Consider the following 22,459-nt stretch of genomic DNA (forward strand, 5'->3'; position numbering starts at 1 on the left):
TTAATATTTATCAAATTATATTTAAATATTATTTATTGAATTCAATAAAAAAGGAACTTTATGACAACTTATCAAGTTGCTCTATTGACAATGTTGATAAACATTATTTCACATTAGTTTCATATAAAAAAACTGAAATGACAATGACAATTGTTTTTATTTTTTAACTCATTAAATTTTAAAGAAATACATTGTTACTTTTTTATATTCTGTTATTTTTTTTATAGTTCTTGTTATTCTTAAAACGAAATTAAGAACATTTTTATTAGGACATTTTAAAAAAAGCTAAAATATGTACAATGCCATGAGTGAAGATTGAAACTGGGCAAGCTGTTGACTTAAGAACTCTGTAACAAAACATTACCGTAAAACAACTCCCTACTGAAAAATCCAGCTAAAACCAGCACAAGCTGGTGAGCTGGTTTCAGCTGGTCTCCCAGCCTGGATTTAGCTGGTATTGCTGGTGTAGCTAGCTGGTCTAGCTGTGTTCTGGTCACTTTTTAACCTGATCTAGCTGGACTTAGCTGGTCATGCTGGAAGACCAGCTGACCCACCAGCTTGACCAGCTTTGCCAGGCTGGGAGGATCAGCCTAGACCAGCTCCTGCCACCTTAAACCAGCTAACAGCCCGTGCTGGTCTTAGCTGGACCCCTCAGCAGGGCTCACAAATCATGATGGCAGCTTATGAGTGTCGTATGAACCATCAAACGACCAACTAAGCATTTCCTATTATGGCTAAGAACATGACAAATGTACGTGTTCACAATGTGTGAAAACACCCAAAAAGAATTGTGAAGGTTTTTACAAACCAATCATTAAAAGTGCAAAGTGTATATTGGTTGAAGCTGTCCTTTACTGTAGTCTGCTATGACATTTTTATTTTATATAAATTTGAAAATCATGTCGTAGATCCTTAAAATGAAAGTAAACGTCATCTTGGATTTATTTATTGCTTGAAACCATTCCACCATCTATGGCTACATTCATGGTGAGAACAAGGTAATGTACACACAAATTAATCTATACACAGTAAGTTTATGAACAATTTGGCATCTCCAGTTCACCCAACCAGCATGTTTTCGGAGAGGAAACCAGAGAACCATACAAAAAGACCCTCCAAACCATGATTGAACCGGATACCTTCTTGCTGTGAGGCTACAGTGCTAATGTAACAGCACACCACGCACCATCAGATTAAATTCACAAATAATGCGAGTCTCAGCTGAGTCCAAGAAAAGTGATGACACTGCTGGATCATTGTTGCTGCTTTAGTTCAGTAAGAAGCAGGCAGCTCATGCAATTTATGATAGAATGCAGTTGGTAGTGTTTGAACATTGCTGTTATAGTCGAGGGAAAATACTGTAAAACGATAAATAGAAATATCAGATACACTAATCATAGTAATTATAAACCGACATTAGAATGCTATCATTTTTATATCATCTACCATAATGAAATTATAATTTAAATAATAAATCTATAACTTACTGAAGCTTCTTTAGTTTACAGTGTGGATCCTCCAGTAGATCAGAGAGCAGTTTTACTTCTAAATCTCCTGGGTTATTATAGATCAGATTCAGTTCTCTCAGATGTGATGGGTTTGATCTCAGAGCTGAGGCCAAAGCAGCACAACCTTCATTTCCAAAATTGCAACGATATAGACTGCACACAAAAGAAAAATTAAATCAAACAATTTTATTGTAAAACAATCACAAAATGGTTCAAAATATTTAAACATTATTAAGCATGACTTCTTTATCATGGTTAATGCTCTATTTACATTAGGTGCGTATGATAAAAGTGCATCATCTGTCATAACGTGTGTGCAAAACAGATGAGGATGACCATGAAGGTCTATACAAAATAGACTACAAAATAATAAGAAAACTCACTGGAGACAGGACGAAAACACACAATGACATAAACGTGAAATAAAACGAGAACCAACAAGGAACTAAGGACGCAGGGCTCAAATTCAGAGGGAACATTATCAGGCTGAATAGAAATGGGTGCGGGACTAATTAACAATGGGAACTGTCAAAATAGAAAAACATGGGAACTAGGTTAAACTAAGACACATGTACTTTTAAGTTTTTGTAAGAAAAAATGGAGATGTCACACATACTTTGTTGTGGTTTTTCATTGAATTTAATGTTTAATAACTTCAATTGAATTTACATAAATGAACAGTTAATATTATCAGTTGTTTTCTTACTGTAATATCTCCAGTTTACAGTTTGCATGTTTTAGTCCGTCACAGAGCAGCTTCACACCCGAATCTTGCAGTTTATTGTCACTCAGGTTCAGTTCTGTCAGACTTGAGAAGTTTGAGGTGAGAACCGAGGACAGTGCAGAGCAACCTTTCTCTGTAATATCACAGTTACTCAGACTGAAAGAAAAATAACAAAAAATTGATCATCTACACTCAAATAAAAACATCACAGCAGATTAGTCAGGTGAGTACTTGAGTTTAACACAGTTTATACACTCAGTTTTCAGCTGTAATTTTATAAACAGTTAGCTGTAGATCATTCTGGGCCACTCTGTGGTTCATTACTGTCTGTATTTAAGAGGTCATTGTACAAATAAAACATCTTGGTTATGTATGTAACCTTTGTTCATCTACAAAGGAAACAAGATGCTGTGTTGGTGTAGTGACACTATGGGTTTGCTCTTGGGAGCCCCAATCACCATTTATCTCTAAAGAAAAAGGGGAATGAAATTTGGTGTCTGGAATTTGAATGCCACTTTCTGCCACAGAAATCTAAAATCTGTACTGAAGAGCCATAGTGAGTCAGGTAATAGAGGTTACAAATCTAACAGAGACATTACCTTTCTGTCACTCACTTTGGCGATTTAGAGATCCTAGGGGTCCCTATATTAAACCCACAGGGCTTGAACCATGTTTACAACATACAGTACAACAAAAAACAAAACAAATGCAAGCATACAAAATGTGTCTAACTTAACTCTTCAATTTGGAGGAGTAGAGTGCCCCTCTAACCAAATAAATGGCAGCGACATTAACTGATAGAAGCTACAGGTGATGGCAAGCGACGTACCTAATTGGTCACCCCGTCTCACTATTAGTTGTCTTGCAACAGTCAACCTGAAACCAATTCTACACAAATATTGTAGAATTCTGCAAAGGTAACCAGTTTCCTAGCAGAACTTCCCATGCCAAAGTGATTGGAAAACAAAAGCGATTGCATTCACAATCCAACGGAACCGGCTCTGTTCAGAGAGTCTTTTAGTCCTTCTGTCCTTTTCATAGTGCATGCACTGGATAGAGCACATCCTTATTCTCTGAAGGGACTGCTTGCTGGTTCACAACCTGATCCCTAAAGGGAGTAATGGAACTTTGGATACACAATAGGACCAAGCTTTTAGGATCAGAATCACCCAGCCCAAATTCCAGGCAGTCATGGTCCTTGTGTCAACCGATACTGGGAGCAGGAGAGGGTTTAACGTAACTGTACACAAGGAAGCTGAAGTGTGACAGGAGAGTGAGGGTCCATGCTGGGCTTGTTCTGCTCTCTAATGTGTTCTCCCTGAACAATATATTTGTTAACATCTGACTCAAGCACACTAAGCGTTGTGAGTTTAAAGACTGCTGTCTCTCCATTTTCACTAAGACGTGGCAGAGTGATAGAGTTCCAGATGCCTCCAATCAGATAAACAGCAGAATTACAGAATTGCAGCCCTGTGCAATAAGGATCATGGTGGTGGTTTGTGTCTACATCAACAAAACATTGTGCAGGAATTGTGCTTGTTTCTAATTACTGAAATCAAATAAGGAGTAGAATGTGTGCACATCCAAAAATATTTTGAGACAGGTGCTCGATCAAAAAAACACTAAATCAAGAAAAAACAAAGAACGGCACACTGCTACTATGGCTCTCAATATTTATTATTTAAAAGACAACGTTTCGACCAAAAAGGTCTTTGTCAAGTCAAACACACATTTTTTTAAAACATCAAAACATCATGATTTAACAACTCTCAAGAATTAAACACACCTGATGTCATGCAATCAGGCACACCTGATACTACTAATTGGCTCTAAGTGAATAAACCTCAAATCACCACCAAAGAAAGCAACAAAAAGAAAAAAGAAATTTTTAAAAAATATATATATATATATTATACATATCAACAAAATCACAAAAAAGGTTTCAAATCAAAATCCAAATTTAAACCCTTAGGAAATAGGGTATTAAGTGTATAAATATAAAACGCCTCCCTCTGTAACAGAATTCTATCAATATCGCCACCCCTTCTGGGTACTCTGACATGTTCAATCCCAAAATAACGAAGAGTCGACAAATTATGTTTCAAAGCATTGAAATGTACAGCAATAGGGCTTTTTTGATCATTTAGCCGTATATTGCTTCGATGTTCAGCAATACGCGTTTTTAAACAACGCTTTGTTTTGCCAATGTATGCCAATCCACAAGGACATTTTATCATATAAATTACATTCTTAGTGTTACAGGAAATAATTCCCTTTATCTTGAGTTGTTTTCCAGAATGGGGATGGCTAAAGGTTTGACACTTAGTTGTAAAATTACATTGAGCACATTGTCCACATCTGTAATTACCCTCAGGAACTGAAAAAGGATTGATCGAACGTTCCGATCCCCGATCGGCTCTGACAATCATTTGCCGTATGTTAGGGGCTCGTTTGTAAACAATTCGTGGTGGCTCTTTACAGACCTGTTTCAAGGATGGATCAGAGCTTAAAATGTGCCAATGCTTGCGTACTACATTGGCCAACTCATAGCTTAAGGCAGAATATTGAATGATACATGATAACCTGTTGTCGGTTGATTTTGACGCTGTTCGAATAAGGCACTCTTTTTGATCATTATTTTCAAAACGTGTCACAGCTTCTTTGACCCATGTATCAGCATAACCCCTTTCATAAAATCTTTGACACAAGTCTTTTGATTGGGTTTCATAACTTTCCTTATGAGTACAAATCCTACGGATCCTCTTAAACTGGCTAATCGGAAGGCTCTTCTTTAGATTCGTCGGATGAAAGCTCTGACCATGTAAGATGGTATTTTTATCTGTAGGTTTTCTATACAGATCCGTCACCAGTCCAGTGTCTTCCTTCACCACAAGTAAATCCAAGAAGCCAACCTGAGACACACCAAAATCCAAGGCGAATTTCAAGTGTTCACCGCCTCGGCTTAAAAAAAGATGAAAACCAAGTAACTCACTCTCCGAGCCACACCACACGAGAAAAACATCATCAATGTATCGACGCCATAAAAAGATATTCGACAGAAAGGAATTGACCATAGGATTAAATACAAAGTCATGTTCAAATTGACCCACATAAAGATTGGCGTAATTAGGGGCCATAGTGCTCCCCATTGCTGTTCCCTTAATTTGTAAAAAGTATTCATCTTTAAAGATAAAGAAATTTTTTGTCAAAACCAATTTAGTAAGTGTCTTTAAACAATCAATACTAGGACTCTTATTGCTGTAACCATCACGTAGAAAAAAATCAATAGCTTGTATGCCACCATCATGTGGTATGTTGGTATATAAGGACTCCACGTCTAGTGTCACCAATAGTACCTGATTGTGAGGTAATATAATGGACTGTAATATTTTAATCATATCCATAGAATCCTGTACATAAGAAGGAAGACCCTGGACATAAGGTTTCAGAAAAAAATCAATAAATACCGACATTTTTTCTGTTAGTGAGCCCATACCAGCAATAATAGGTCTACCTGGTGGTTTTGTCAAAACTTTATGTATTTTTGGTAAAATGTATATCACAGGTGTAGTCTCATATGGTTTTCTCATATGGTGTGGCTCGGAGAGTGAATTACTTGATTTTCATCTTTTTTTAAACCGAAGCAGTGAACATTTGAAATTCACCTTAGATTTTAATGTATCTCAGGTTAGCTTCTTGGATTTACTTATAATAAAAGAAGACACTAGACTAGTGACGGATCTGTATAGAAAACCTACAGATAAAAATACCATCTTACATGGTCAGAGCTTTCATCCGACGAATCTAAAGAAGAGCCTTCCGATTAGCCAGTTTAAGAGGATCCGTAGGATTTGTACTCATAAGGAAAGTTATGAAACCCAATCAAAAGACTTGTGTCAAAGATTTTATGAAAGGGGTTATGCTGATACATGGGTCAAAGAAGCTGTGACACGTTTTGAAAATAATGATCAAAAAGAGTGCCTTATTCGAACAGCGTCAAAATCAACCGACAACAGGTTATCATGTATCATTCAATATTCTGCCTTAAGCTATGAGTTGGCCAATGTAGTACGCAAGCATTGGCACATTTTAAGCTCTGATCCATCCTTGAAACAGGTCTGTAAAGAGCCACCACGAATTGTTTACAAACGAGCCCCTAACATACGGCAAATGATTGTCAGAGCCGATCGGGGATCGGAACGTTCGATCAATCCTTTTTCAGTTCCTGAGGGTAATTACAGATGTGGACAATGTGCTCAATGTAATTTTACAACTAAGTGTCAAACCTTTAGCCATCCCCATTCTGGAAAACAACTCAAGATAAAGGGAATTATTTCCTGTAACACTAAGAATGTAATTTATATGATAAAATGTCCTTGTGGATTGGCATACATTGGCAAAACAAAGCGTTGTTTAAAAACGCGTATTGCTGAACATCGAAGCAATATACGGCTAAATGATCAAAAAAGCCCTATTGCTGTACATTTCAATGCTTTGAAACATAATTTGTCGACTCTTCGTTATTTTGGGATTGAACATGTCAGAGTACCCAGAAGGGGTGGCGATATTGATAGAATTCTGTTACAGAGGGAGGCGTTTTATATTTATACACTTAATACCCTATTTCCTAAGGGTTTAAATTTGGATTTTGATTTGAAACCTTTTTTGTGATTTTGTTGATATGTATAATATATATATATATATTTTTTAAAAATTTCTTTTTTCTTTTTGTTGCTTTCTTTGGTGGTGATTTGAGGTTTATTCACTTAGAGCCAATTAGTAGTATCAGGTGTGCCTGATTGCATGACATCAGGTGTGTTAATTCTTGAGAGTTGTTAAATCATGATGTTTTGATGTTTTAAAAAAATGTGTGTTTGACTTGACAAAGACCTTTTTGGTCGAAACGTTGTCTTTTAAATAATAAATATTGAGAGCCATAGTAGCAGTGTGCCGTTCTTTGTTTTTTCTTGTTTCTAATTACTGCTCATCACTGTCTGAGTTTCTGACTTTTTATTTACCATGGTAATGTAAGAGAGGTTGGGGTGTACATTCGTCCCAACACTAATGCTAAAAGATGTAGGGTTTGAACTGTATAGCTCAAATAGCAAACTGCAGAACACACACAGATTATACACAGACTATTTCAACCATGGGAATCATTCTCAAATCAGTGCTCCTTGTAATAAAGGGGTGCTTGTCCATTTATCCCACCACCAACTTTGGCATTCTCTCCCCGACTGGCCTTGCGACACTTTTGGCTATATATTTAAACCACGCTGTTTCCACATCTCACATCGGCTATGGTTTATAATTGTTATTTTATGTTCATACTCATGTTCTCCTTCATGGATTACTTCATGTTTTGGATTATTGCTTATGTCCTCGTTCACAGATTGCTTCATGTCTTGGATATTTTTTGTATTTATTAAAGAGTTTAATCTGCATGTAAATCAAGCATTGCTTTATGTTCTGGGACAACACATTACAACATTTCAACATAAACGGTTATTAGAGTATTGTTTTATGTCAAGAAGATCGCTGCCTGGAAAGTTATGTGGAGAAGTTTTATTAAGTTAGTTTTATGACGTATCTCCTAAGGGTATTTTCTGTAATGGATTTTTTGAATTATCTATTGGCTGATAGCAATGTACCATCAACTCTTGAGGAATATATTGATTATGCACTCTTGCTGAGTGGTTCTTCATTCACAGTGGGGACAGTGGAAGAGGAACCCCACATTTCTACACTATCTACCAAGTCAGAGCCTGCTCACATCATTCCTGGCAAGTCAGAGTCTGCTCATGTCATGCTTGCCAAGCCAGACCAAGATGGTCGCCACCATGCCAGAGCCCACAGCAAAGATGATCGCTGCCATTCCAGATTCCACTGCCATGCTGGCCGCCACACCAAAGCCCTCTCACATCATCGCCACTCCCTTATATAGTTCTGGGGGATAGTAGGAAGGAGTGAGGCCGAGTGCAGCAAGGACGCCTCCAGCGGGGCCGAAAGCATAGATGTCACTGCAAGCTAGGCCCAGGTCAGCAAGGACGCTACAAGCGGGGCAGAAAGCACAGAGTATGGTGCCAGCGAGGCTCAGAGTGCAGAGGATGTTGCCAGTGAGGCCCAATGCAGCATGGATGCTGCCAGTGGAGCAGAGAGCACAGAAAATGACGGTTTCAATTTTTGTTCATCGATAACCCATGTCTTGGCCACGGAAGCCAGTTATTTTAAATCCTGTACTTTGTCACATCTAAGCCAGTTTAAACTTGGTTAAAGCCCTCTCTAGCGCCATCGTTCCATAGCCTAGGTCCTCTATTGCCATTGCTCCACAGCCCAGTCCTCCAGTGCATCACAGCCCAGGTCCTCCAGTGCATCACAGCCCAGGTCTTCCAGTGCATCACAGCCCAGGTCCTCCAGTGCATCACAGCCCAGGTCCTCCAGTGCATCACAGCCCAGGTCTTCCAGTGCATCACAGCCCAGGTCCTCCAGTGCATCACAGCCCAGGTCCTCCAGTGTATCACAGCCCAGGTCCTCCAGTGCATCACAGCCCTGGTCAGCCGTTGCTCCGCGGTCCAGGTCTGCCATTGCACCTCGGCCCATGTCCAACACTGCCCCACAGCCCAGGTCAGCCAAACATTTAATAGCAATAAGAAATTATACTCATGGATACATAACAGATAAAGCATTAAAGCAACACTATGTAGTTTTGTTACCTTTAAATAATGTCTCTAAAATTATTTCAGTGATAGAACAACTTTTAACTGGACAAATTGTACTGTTGCTGCAACCTGAGCAGCCTCCTAGCTGCTACAAGCACACTCTGAAAGTGGCGGTGGAGGGTAGAGCACACAGCCCCGCCCCTCCCCCTGCCTGCAGAAGAGTGTCTGATACCAGGCACTGTTGCGCTTTTCAACCACATGGGGGAGCTGTAAGTCACTTTTACATAGAAACTACATAGTGTTGCTTTAAAAAACAATATTTAAATAACTAATTATTAATAATAAATAATTAAGCATTATTTAAATATCATGAAAACATTGCACCCGTAAAATGATTTTAAATAGATTCTGATCAAGAATTAATATATTTATGTGTTATAAACTCCCGCAGTTATTAGAAGGGATAGGTCTTGATGAATGAAATAAGTCTTTGAGTCATCATATTATCTATAATATATTAATATTAATAAAATAATATAATTCTATTTAATAATAGGATGATGGGATCACTCACTGTAGCTTCTCTAATTTACAGCGGGGATCCTTCAGTAGATCAGAGAGCAGCTTCACTCCTGAATCTCCTAATTTATTTAGAATTAAATTTAGTTTTCTCAGGTGTAAGGGGTTTGAACTCAGAGCTGAAACTAAATCAGCACAACCTTCATCTCCAATACTGCAGAACTCCAGTCTGCAAAAAGAAAAACTCACATTTACACAAATTATCATTGTCACTTCTTGACCACAACCTTAAAAGTGAAATTAAGTAATAAGCATGAGGTAAATAAAATTAAACAATTTATACTTATATTTTAATTTTAACAGCACAGGAATAAACTCTCTGTATACATCTGACAACAGGGAGGTTACCCCTGTATCTTATATCTAATCTTGTGTGAATTGACGATTAATATTATAAAGGTCCTGTAGTAAAGTTGCATTAATCCTTATACTACTGTAAAACTAATCCAGTCCAAATAGGGCTAAACACACACATGGATTTTTATGAATTGTCTTACTGTAGTGCCTCCAATTTACAGTTTGGATTCTTCAGTCCAGTACAGAGCATCCTCACTCCTGAATCCTGCATATCATTGTAGCTCAGGTTAAGTTCTCTTAGATTTGTGGAGTTTAGGATGAGTACTGAGGCCAACGCCGAACAACCTCTCTCTGTGAGGTTACAGTCACTTAGACTGAGAAAGAAATAACAAGATAACAGTGTGTTAAACTAGAACCTTTAGTAATAGTTATACAGAGAACAAGTGCAAATGAATGTACAATGAGTATCAACTGGTGCATATAAACAATCATCAACACCAAAATTATCACAGAAGCTTAGTCAGGTAGAAGTGGCCTTAACACAGTAAACCGATCTCATTGCTCAGCATCTGAAATGTTGTTTTGGTCATTCTAAAATGCTTAGCAGAGATCTGTCGTCAAAGTTACTGCATTTGTTCTGAAATCAAAAACCTGAAGCAGGCCTGGTTAATCTATGAGATGTAAGTTGGGCAAGTGATATACTTGGTGGGTCAAAGTTGTGGGGGGAAAGGGGTTGTTTGGCAATCTATCAAACTATTATCCAGGGGAATTTAAGGCTCTGAGCATGCTTAAAATGTCATGAAATTAGGCAAAGATACCAGAGTTGTTGACCATAGGCAATACCAACACACAAACGTAGTTGGATAGATCAATTAACTCTTTGTAAATGACCATAAAATAAATATGTTCTTAAACTAATCATCACTATTAATTAAGATAAGAAATATGTTTCAAGTACAGTTAATCTACTCACTCAGCTTTTCTGGATGCTTTAACCACTGGCAGCAGCCTCAGAAGACATTCATCTGATGGATTATATTTGCTCAATATAAACTCATACAGCTCCTCTTTTGAGTTCAGTAACACAAACACCAGAGCAGACCACTGAGTAGGAGAAAGACTTACTCCATAAAGACAGTAGTTATGTTCTCTTCTGTTTAAGTATCTTTGAACCTCCTGCATTAGAGATTGATCATTCAGTTCATTCAGACAGTGAAACAGATTGATGGTTTTCTCTGGACATTGATTTTCTCTGATCTTCATCTTAATGTACTCAACTATTTCCTGTTTGCTGTCAGAGCTGCCTTCTGACTGTGTCATCAGATCTTGTAAGATCTTCCGATTGGATTCCAGTGAGAGACCCAGAAGAAATCGTAGGTAAAGGTCCAGGTGTCCGTTCTCACTCTGTAATGCCTCATCCACTTCACTCTTCAATAAATCAGTCATACTTGACTTGCTTTCTTTGTCCAGAAAAAATAACTGAAACTTATAAAAAGCAGCAAGAAACTCCTGAATGCTCAGGTGCACAAAGCTGTAAACCTTCCCCAAATACAGTCCAAACTCCTCTCTGAAGATCTGAGTACAAACTCCTGAGTACACTGCAGCTTCTCTGACATCAATGTCACACTCTTTCAGATCCTCCTCATAGAAGATCAGATTTCCTTTCTCCAGCTGTTGAAAAGCCAGTTTTCCCAGTGACAGAAGACTCTTTCTGACCTGTTGAAGATCTACTTCACATTTCCCATCATACTTCTGACTCTTCAGTTTGGTCTGAAAGATCAGGAAGTGTGTAAACATTTGAGTGAGAGTCTTGGGGATCTCAGCTTGACTCTCTGATTCACTCAACATTCTCTCTAGAACAGTGGCTGTAATCCAACAGAAGACTGGGATGTGACACATGATGTACAAACTCCTGGATGATTTGACGTGTCTGATGATTCTGTTGGCCAGACTCTGATCATTTATTCTCTTGATGAAATACTCATTCTTCTGAGGATCATTGAATCCTCGTACATCTGTGATCTGATGGACCCAGTCAGGAGGAATCTGATTGGCTGCTGCTGGTCGTGATGTTACCCAGATCAGAGCAGAAGGAAGCAGATTCCCCTTGATGAGGTTTGTCAGCAGCACATCCACTGAAGCTGATTCTCTTACATCAAACACACTCTGATTGTTTAAGAAATCTAGTGGAAGTCGACACTCATCCAGACCATCAAAGATAAACACAACTTTGTAGTCATCAAGATCTGTTGATCTCAGTTGTTTTGTATCTATGAAGAACTGATGAAGAAGATCCATCAGACTGATATTTTTCTGTTTTATCAGATTTAGCTCCCTGAAAGGAAGTGGAAATATGAAGTGCATATCCTGATTTGCTTTTCCTTCACTCCAGTCCAGTATGAACTTCTGTACAGAGACAGTTTTTCCAATTCCAGCGACTCCTTTAGTCAGCACAGTTCTGATGCGTTTGTCTTGTCCAGGTGAAGGCTTAAAGATGTCATTACATTTGATTGGTGTTTCTTGTGTCTCTGATCTTCTGGATGTTGTCTCAATTTGTCTCACCTCATGTTCATTATTAATCTCTCCACTCCCTCCCTCTGTGATGTATAGCTCTGTGTAGATCTCATTCACAAGTGTTGAGCTTCCTTGATTTGATATTCCTTCATTAATTCTCTGAAATCTCTCTTTTAGTCTGGATTTGTGTGTTTTCAAACACAAAGGGGCGAGTTCTGATGAACAAAGGGCCTACATTTACTTCATGCATGAACAACAAATATAGGAATGGGGAAAATTCCACACTGAGGGCCAAAGGTTTTTAATTTTTGCTGTGAATTACACATGGCCATTTAAGGATCCAAATAGATTTTAACTGGGTTTGATAGATTAGAAAATAATTTTTTTTTAATTCAAAAATTACTTTACTCAAATAGTGATGGTGCTGTGTTATTTGTAAGCAATAAGGTACGAGAGGCTGTGCTGTATCGTGAATAAGTAACGGCTGAAGGGCGTTGTTAGGCACGACGCGAAGCGGAGTGCCTGCAACCCCTTCAGCCGTTACTTATTCACGATACAGCACTTGCCTCGAGTACCTTATTGCTTTTATAAAACGGTTACTACACAATATTAAAGTAAAAAAAATATTTGTGCAACTTTCATGAAGTTAAATCAATAAAAACATTCCTTCCGCTAGAAAAAATAGTCCCTGACTGCAAACAATAACATGAAAGCTCAAATAAAAACAACCAACTGTTCTCAAAGTTTGTCTCATTATATGTTTATGTGTTACTAAGGGTGTTGCTAAGGGCGCAGTGATATTAAATAGAACCGTTGGGTGAAGCGGTCATAGCAGTGTTTTATTGTGAATAAAGCACACCTATTGACCAATCAGAATCAAGGATTGGAACTAACCGTTTTATAAACATCAATAATGTCCTGATTAATGCACATACAGTAACTGTGTTCAGTTGAATGCCACTTCCAAAAGAGCTAAATCTGTACATCCATTTACAAACCTTTTGCCCCCAGTGTATGTAAATAAAAAGTAAAGTTTAACCCCTTCTTCTAACATCACTATCAACATCAACAGATTCCATTCCAAACACTCTAAAAATGGGAGGGTTATTTTCAACCCATAATGGGTAAATATTGGACAGAACACACTGCTGGTTTAAAAAAACCTACCCAATTCTCCCTTGTTGTTAATTGTTACGTCCTAGGATGCATTTTGCTTCTTGTTCTCTCTCGTTCTCTCTCTTCCCTCTACCTCTTAAGCAGACAACACACGATGGTTGCCACCTGCCACCAACTGATGATGACAGTTGAATCTGATTGGAGGATGGAGGAAGCACCAGGAATTTATGCAACCATGCTTTCAGAGAACGATGTGATTGTGTGTGTGGAGGCTGTTTTGTGAGGGTCCTTTAGTAAAAACCTATATGGCGCAATTCTAGGATTTGTAGGGGGTCTCAGTCCCCCTACACAGGTATAATAAAAAAGAAAAAAGAAATAAAATAAAAGAAATGTTTGAATACAGTGTAAGGTTAGACGTATTTATGAACAGAGGCAGAGCTAGAATTAAACCGGTTGGCCAGGGGGTGGCCAAGGCTATTTTATGGGCCCCATAGTCCATGAAAGAAAACAATGTGCAACCTGTATCAAAAAAGCATAAATCGATCTTATGATTGCTGATTACTTCATATTACCCCACATTAGATAAATATTCCTACAGGCTACTGCACTGACTGCATGCATTACTGCCACTGATGTAAACATAATGTAAGGCTAATTTTAAACTTTTTTACTTCTCACATCTAATATACTGTCTGTTAATTACTCAAAATATCTCATGTTAAAGTTGTTCAGGAAATCTAAACTCCATGAAAAACCTTAAACTTAACACTAAGGATTTTTGGCAAAAAGGTAATTTAGCCTATTTAAAATAAATATTGATGAATTAAATAATCTCAAGGCGGCAGTTAATCTTATTATCATAAAGTAAATAGATCACTTCTAGAATAAAAGTATGGCATTGAGTTTTGTTGTGAAACAGTATAAAGAGAAAAAGAAAGCCCAATCTATAACCAAAGACTAATCCTTAATCAGTCCACAGAAAGACAAATAGCCTATTCACCCTCTTCCAGCCTACGATGAAATCATTATTGGGCCGGTTTCCCGGACACGGATTAGCTTAAACCAGGACTAGGTTTAAGTAATTTTTTAAAAAGTATAATTTATAAATGCACACTACTGGTGTGCATCTTGAGACACAGCACTCGCACTGATATATTTTAAGATGTGTCAGAGGAAGTTGTTTTCAATTAAGGCAACACTAACTCAACACTTACTAACACAACTTGGGTATCCAGTTAACTGCAACAATGCTTTAGTGTTACTTTAAAACCCTGCACGTGACTCCTATATGAACACCCGTATGGGTGTTAAATTAACACCGCACCTTAGCAGTCTAAGACCTTGACTGAGTGTTTAATTGGGGTTGGAGCTAAACTGTGGATCTCAAATTCTGCTTTATTAAATAGAATTTTGTACAGCAGCATGATAACAAAGAATTTCTTACTGGTTTGTAATGTGTTAGCTAGGTCTGTCTGGTTCATCTTCTTCATTACGTGCAGTGTGATCTTCAAAAACTCCACTTTGACTCTGCTCTGATCATCATCACCATCATCTTTCTCAGAGCGTTCTAGGTAGTTTGGGCTCAGTAATCTCTTGAATATCTCTAGCTCTTTCTTCAGCAGAGAGATGATTTTGTGCTCAAGCTCCTGAAATCATTGTTCAAATGCAGGGATCGAGTTTTATTCATTTATTCTTGTGTGTTTTTTCACCTGAATAATTCTAAATGATAAGAGTATGTAATAAATAATTACAATACAATGTCTTATAATGGCAAGTACAATTTGACATGCATTATCTTTAGCATGGTGTGTGTTTGTTCTAAAATTGATCATAAAAATGTAAAATCTGAGTTTATTTGTACTTAACTGTCTAAAACAGTAAACATCACAGATTATATCACACCTGCTGCTATCAATGAATCAAAAAGATAAATGTGCAGAAAAGTATCCGGCAGAAGCATGCACAGATAGTAAAAGAAGGTTGAGGTTCAACTATTATATTAATGATTATGATACTGCAGTAATCAGATTTTATTTGGATTCAGTTCCTTCACCTTACTGAAATAGGCTGTGTTTAAGTCCACAATTTTATGCTATTCCCCCTTTAACCTACTTTGTGCTTTAACACCATGCACTGTTTTTGCTTTGGGAAAGTATATGTACATTTTATTGTGTAGCCAAAGAGGGTGCAGGTGCTGGGACATACTACCCATATGTAACAGATGCTAAAGTTGTTGCCTAGACCAGTGCTTCCCAATCCTGGTCCTCGAGGACCCCCTGACAGAATGTTTTAGATGTCTCCTTATTTAACACACCTGATTTAACTTATCAGCCTACTTCAAAAATGGTAAACATGTCTCCCTAACACGCTGATGAGTTAAATCAGGTGTGTTAAATAAGGAGACATCTAAAACTTTCTGGGAGGGGGGCCTCGAGGACCAGGATTGGGAAGCACTGGCCTAGACAACATTGTGATCGTTAACAAAAACACATCAAAAAACAACTCTTTCCTGCATTTCAGCTATTCTTTGTTCACTAGTAATGTTTACTTCATCGCCTAATGTGTTAAATGTTTCAGTGAAGCATCTCTAATTTTATTAATTCATTCAGTTTAGCGTCACTAAACTCATCCTTCTCACAATGAGTTGTGAGTAATATCAGCCGTTAAGAGTGTCCAAGGGTCTGTGCCCGGTTGCATGAAAGTCCTTAAGCTCAGAAACCCCTAAATATAAGGTTAAAAATGGGTTGCAAGAAAAAACTATGGAAGTCGTACACTGGACGCACAGCTCAGCGCCGCGTCGAGTCTAGGACAACTGTTAGGTATCATACACCGAAAGTTAAATAGCGCAAGCTTAATTAGCGTCTACTTCAAAAAGCAAAATATACATTAGCAGCCAAACTATGTGAGTGGCGGGCAGTGATGCCACAGTTACTTTGAAAAAGTAATCTGATTACTGATTATTGATTACTCCTTTAAAAAGTAACTAAGTTACTTTACAGATTACTTGATTTTAAAAGTAACTAAGTTAGATTACAAGTTACTTTGTTAGTTACATTCCAGTAGCTGCCAAAACCCCCACTGCCTCAACATTAAAAATGACAACCGGTTTGGCCAACACTCACTTTATTGGAAGTCCATTTTTAACAGTAACGTCAACAATGTATCTCCTGACATTTTAAGTTGAACTGTTGCGTTTTAAAAAACTAATATATATATATATATATATATATATATATATATATATATATATATATATATATATATATATATATATATATATATATATATATATATAGAGTCTTTTTTGACTTCACTTAACATAAATAGGGGAGAGCAGGGGCCATTTTCAGAAAACTTAATTTTAAAAGCTAATGTTTTAGACAGAGATATATTTTTGCTGTGGTCAATAACTCACAAGTGTGGTCTATCAAAACCAGCGGGAATTTTGAACAAATGTAAAACGACTTCTGTATAATTTCACTTTAAACACTTTAAAGAGTAGTGAATTGTTACTTTTGACCTTGACCGCAGGGACGAAAGTAACACACAGGTGGGTCAAAAGTAACACAACAAAACATGATAGATTTTTGTGTTACACTTGTTTTTATTAAATATATATAACTATGACCTCTTTAATATGTAACTGCAAACTTATTTTGTCATTTATCTTTGTAAAAAATAATTAAATTACATTTTTATTTAAAATTTCAGTTTTATCAAATGTTTCAAAAGCAACCAACAGTACAAACTTAAATTGCTGAGACTAAAAAAAAAAATCAATAGTTTGAACACTATGAAAATGAAATTAAATCAAATTAGAATAATATCAATTTTTTAACATATTATACACAGTATTAGCAGCGGGACAAAACTAACAAGTGGTACTTTTGACCCGACAGGATCTAAGTTACTCACAAAATAAAAGTAAGTCGAGTTTAAACTCGACTTACTTTTATTTTGAAAAACTGAGAAGTCTTCAGGATGTTATATCTTAAATATCTTGTAGATTTATCAGTATTATAACACATGAAACGAGAAACACAACGCGTTATAAGAAAAAAAGACCGCTTTTGGAATTTACTTATGATGGTTGAAAACACAGTTCTGGATCTACACGTGGAAATCGGTGAGTAAATAACGCGATATTTGTCAATTCTTTCAGAGGTTATATGCTAATATGCTGTCATAGTGAGATGCAGATGTTATCAGGCTCGGAGAAAATCTCTTTGTTACTTTCGTTCTTCAACTCTCCCACACTTACTGGTTTTGCACTGAAGTCCAGCTTTTGTTGTTTGGGTAGTGGATGACCTCCTGCTCACTGTTTCGCACCACCGGGTGGGACTTGCTCTTAGTTTGATTGTCTGTGCCGTGCTGCGACTCCAAATGTTTTTTTTATTTGACGTAGTGTTTTTGTAGCAGCATCTCTCTTCTCTCTCCATTGTACGTTGTTTACGTTTGTGTCGCTTACACGTGACCTGAATTGTCCTTGTGCTGAAAACGTGACTTGTCGCACACCTGACTTCACTTCCCGAGATGCAAAAAGAAATATACAAGAAAATATATATTTTACTAAGGAAAATTTCAAAAATAGTAACGCACAGTGACTTGGATAAGTAACTTTAATCTGATTACTGGTTTGGAAATATTAACGCGCTAGATTACTCGTTACTAAAAAAAGTGGTCAGATTAGAGCAACACGTTACTAAGTAACGCGTTACCGGCATCACTGGTGGCGGGACAGGGATTTGAGCAACTTCCTGAGTTGTAGCTGCGCTGAGCTGCGCGTCCAGTGAGCATACACTTATAGAAAACAATGTGTGCAATTTTTTTAGAACGACACGGCGCTGAGCTGTGTGTCCGGTGTGCAACCGTCTTTAGGGAACTATAAAGGCCCGGGTATACTTTTTTTCCGCGTCCGGCTCGCGCGCGCACGCGTCCGCGCAGCTTTTCGAGTATACTCCCCGCGGCTGCACGCGGATGGCCGCCTTCGACACTATACGCAATACATATGATTTCTTATTCAAATTATTAGTCTAACAGGCTGTCAGGGCAGCACTGATTTGGCGACATTTACAGTACATTAAAACATTAGGATAGGTAAAGAAAAGTGACTGATCCACCATTGCAAACACAGTTTAGAACAAACAACAAGACAACAAAGAACAGGAATCAAACAAACATGCTCCAGAGCTTTCTGTTCTTGGAAGAAGTAAAAGTTAAAGGAAAAAAACGATAGTGTGTGTGCAAATGCTGTCTATTTCCTTTCTATAATTGTTTATAGTGGAGTGCCCTGTCTAAATATTTTCACACGCATGCGCTGTTGTACGCGGACTGTACGCGCACTGTCCGCGCGGTCTCAAATTTTGGGCTGCACGCGGACGGTCCGCGCGGCCGGCCGCGGACCCTCTTGATGACGAAAATGACGTCATGCGGACGGCGCGCATACGCGGACGTCCCTAGTATACTTTCGGCTTAAGGCTGTCCATAGGTATTTACCCCTAAATGCTAAAGTATTACCTTAAGTTCTATACAAAGTCCTTAATACCCATTTTCCCTTAAAAACTTAAGGGACTATAACAGGTCTATAACAAGATCCAACGCGCATTTCTAACGATCGAAATAATCCCTTAGAGAAAAGTAATGCACATTTATTAGTAGAATAGCGGTTTGATCATCAGTCAATCTGAAGTGCTTCAAGTTTGAATTACTTTGAGGTTTTATAAATGCGGTATTACTGTCTGTTATTTGCAACGTTTCATTGTACACAAATCCGATGTCTGTTGAGCTGCGTGTGTTGATTTGTTTTTACGCTGTGAAATTTTGTAACTATAGCAACCGCTTCTCCATTGCCGTGTTTTGACAGAGACTACCGTAAAATACTTAGTATAAACAGGGTTACAGTTAAGACCTTGAAACGCTCTTAAAGAGATCCCTTACCTCAGGGATTTTTTTCTCCCTAAGGGAAACCCTCACTTAAGGCGTTTCATGCAACTGGGCCCTGTACTTCAAACTTTCACTGAAAATAGTAGACCATCAAGATACTTAAAGATACTGTACTTGTTTTAACATACTACGATTTGGGATAGGCGAACTGCGAAGCAAGGTACACGTGAAGTATATGTTCTTAGTCAAAATCCAGGGGTAGATGATCAGTCCAAGTAAACTTCCCTTGACACAGTTTAAAATGACAGCAGGGTGAAGGGCTTAGCGAAGTTTGCAGTTGGATATCTTAAAAGTGGACTTAAATGCAACCTTGGTGTTTAGTCCCACAGTGCAGATTCAGTGATACAGAACAAACACAAACCTACCTGGAAAACAGAATCCATGTAATTTCCTTTTAAGGATTTTGATTCATCTGCTGCTTTACTGAAATGACTTAAACATTAAATTTTTTTTGTAAATATATATATATATATATATATATATATATATATATATATATATATATATATATATATATATATATATATATATATATATATATATATATTTACACACACACACGCACGCACACGCACACGCACGCACGCGCACACACACACACACATTACTACAAACACAAACTCCTCCATAAAATATAATCAGATGAAGTGATTGAGTCAGTCTGTCCTCACCTCAGATATAAGCCAGTGTCTCCAGCGCTAAAGTGCAGTGGATAATCCATTGATGCATCACTCTTCATGGACACACAGCTGGGTTTGAGTAAAACAAAGGAGACATTTAATATAATGAATACTTTAGCTTATTGATGCAGTGCTGTATGGTTTGTACACAGAATTATCCTGACTATTTAATAATGTCTAATCTGAGATAAAATGACAAAAAAATACATTTAAATCTCCTATATTTAGTATATTTTACTAGTAGTTCTTTGCAATTTGGTTGTGGTATCATGTAGTAGAAATAAACTATATTATATAAAGTATATGATTAAAGGCAAAACTGAAGTGGTGTCTTATATACTCTACATTCTCACCTGTTCATTGTGTTTTTTTTCCCCGAGAGACTCATGACAGCAGCTCAAATGGTTATTTTATACCTACAAAGGAACTAAAAACACATATACTTTCTATTTAGATTATAGCAGTAAAAGTCTCAGCATTTGTTTGTGGTATTTTGTTTTGTGAGTGAATTTTAAGCAAAAAAAAAGTTCTGCAGCAGACCTAATCAGGGAACTACACTAACCTTTTCCACTGGTGGCACTTGCGCTACCAACTTTTTCAGTTACTGGCACAAAATATGATTTGGTCGCACATATTTTTTTCAAGTTATATTAAGGCGCTCTGGTTAATAATGAACAATAATGAAACTGTATTGCATACAGATATGCTTTTTATTTTACTTGCCATCTTTTAAACCACATGCCGCCTTGTTTTCTTAAACGTTGCAGTCAGTGTTTCCCACAGATCTGAAATTTACTTGGTGGTGGTAGCCGGTAAAAAGGGCAATCATTACCCACTGACAAATAATGGTCTACTATACATATGACGAAGAACTTATAATGTGTGACACAACACAATACTTTGATTTATTGAAAATTAATATTAATTTCACATTATATTTCATTAATCTAAACACTCCAAACTTTCTTTGCCATTAACAAAGCTGACACTGTTTGTCAAAGCACCACGAAAACACTTACTGTTTTTGCACTGATATATGAAGCAATTAGACCCCTTTTATCAAACTCAATATAATACAATACTATGTATAGTATATTAATAGACAGTGCAGGTCTATAGATTATAAATGTGACTGATGACTGATGTTATAAATGGTAATAATTTCTATTAAATAGGCACTTTTACTGCTTCTGCTCTATCTTTCTATTTCTCTCTTGCCGATTTAAAAAGCTTAATCCACTTATTATTTCAATAATATTATTCCACTTATTTTATTTTCAAATCTACTTGCTGTCCCGGTGACAAACTACATTGCTTTAGTTTGCTCGTTTAGTGCAATGGGCTTGACATTAAGCACTGCTTTTTTGCTACAATCTGTGCAAACTTAATATGGATATGGTTTTAGAAAATATATGGTTTATTAATAATAAGATTATTAAAAACATGTGAGAAAGAAAACGCAGCGCGTGGTCGTAACAAGAACCATCGCCATAGAAACCGAAGGCACGCTTAACTGCACTCGAGCTTTAGCGCGGTAGCGCTCATGGCCGTTTTCCGATCGACTCGGGTTATAAACTCAATATTAATCAGACTTGGGACCCAAAGTAATTAAACTAGGACCTAACCGGACCCGACAGACCATTTAAAATATAAACCCGGAACCATACGGGTCCCGCGTCCTCAGTGAAGAAAGACCTCTGCTCAAGTTCAGAAACATGGAAGACACTGCGCTTGCGTCGCGTCGCACCTAATAATTCATTGAGAAACAGCTGAGCACGCAAACGCACACTGATGGGGAGAGACACGACGTGCTTTCACGCAAAATGAAGCCAACGTGTTGATGGCTCAGAGCACGTTATAAAACGTATTCTTAAAATCCACATTTATGTTTTAATAAATGCTCATAGTAAATCATAGCATATTGTCTAAAACATTAGGTAGCACATTTGCGACCCATTAAAAATTAGGGTCGCAACGGCAGTTCAAAAGGTCGCATATGCGACCATTTTGGTCGCAGTGTAGCTCCCTGCTAATGCTACAGACATTGCGATAGGCTTGCAAGCAGGAAATGAGAATGAATATGTGTTTTGCAGTAGTTCAGTAGCCTACTTACCTGCTGATCTTCACTTCTTTGTTGACTAGAATATCACCTTTAAAAAGATTTTAAATCTTCTACATACCTAGCTATAGTTACTTTCTCTAATCGCAAGGTGAATCCTGATTAAATAGTTTCACTTTCACCTGTCACATAAGGAGGAGCCAGAAACTTTCCAATCAATATTTAAATGTAAAGTAAACATTTTACTTTATTTCAAATTTCAAAGTTGTGTCCCAAACATGCAATAATTAAAAATAACAAATAAATAAAATAAGAAAGAGAAAATAGTTAATAAATGATGGTTCTTGCTTAGCTCAGTTCATTGGTTAGTTGAGAGCTTT

At 37.4% G+C, this 22,459-nt stretch overlaps 1 protein-coding gene across 3 annotated transcripts; it reads right to left on the minus strand.

The window, feature by feature from the left end:
• Positions 1-158: 158 nt before the first annotated feature.
• LOC129441535 (NACHT, LRR and PYD domains-containing protein 3-like) lies at positions 159-22,459 on the minus strand. 3 transcript variants are annotated; one of them, XM_055201209.2, is made up of 12 exons: positions 22,134-22,459; positions 20,374-20,447; positions 20,012-20,089; positions 19,706-19,772; positions 14,842-15,043; positions 10,741-12,496; positions 9,968-10,141; positions 9,611-9,639; positions 9,466-9,532; positions 2,215-2,388; positions 1,488-1,661; positions 159-1,358 (listed from the first exon to the last, which is right to left on the minus strand). In XM_055201209.2, the coding sequence occupies exons 2-12, from the start codon at positions 20,406-20,408 to the stop codon at positions 1,340-1,342; spliced, it is 2,775 nt and encodes a 924-aa protein (XP_055057184.2). In that variant the 5' UTR covers positions 20,409-20,447; positions 22,134-22,459; the 3' UTR covers positions 159-1,339. The 3 variants fall into 3 exon arrangements, with proteins under 3 accessions (XP_055057184.2, XP_055057183.2, XP_055057185.2); XM_055201208.2 differs by having other exon boundaries at positions 9,466-9,639; XM_055201210.2 differs by lacking the exon at positions 19,706-19,772 and having other exon boundaries at positions 9,466-9,639.

This window comes from Misgurnus anguillicaudatus, chromosome 2 (assembly GCF_027580225.2).
Source record: "Misgurnus anguillicaudatus chromosome 2, ASM2758022v2, whole genome shotgun sequence".
Taxonomy (NCBI): Eukaryota; Metazoa; Chordata; class Actinopteri; order Cypriniformes; family Cobitidae; genus Misgurnus; species Misgurnus anguillicaudatus.

What these genes read in the sequence shown, in the direction of transcription:
- LOC129441535 (XM_055201208.2), bottom strand. Translation starts at nt 20,408, where the DNA reads ATGAGTCTCTCGGGGAAAAAAAACACAATGAACAG. An exon ending in AAAGCATCCAGAAAAGCTGA is followed by an intron (nt 10,142 to 10,740) that starts GTGAGTAGATTA and finishes TTTCTTTCTCAG; the next exon opens with TCTAAGTGACTGTAACCTCA. An exon ending in TGTAAATTGGAGGCACTACA is followed by an intron (nt 9,640 to 9,967) that starts GTAAGACAATTC and finishes TTCTTTTTGCAG; the next exon opens with ACTGGAGTTCTGCAGTATTG.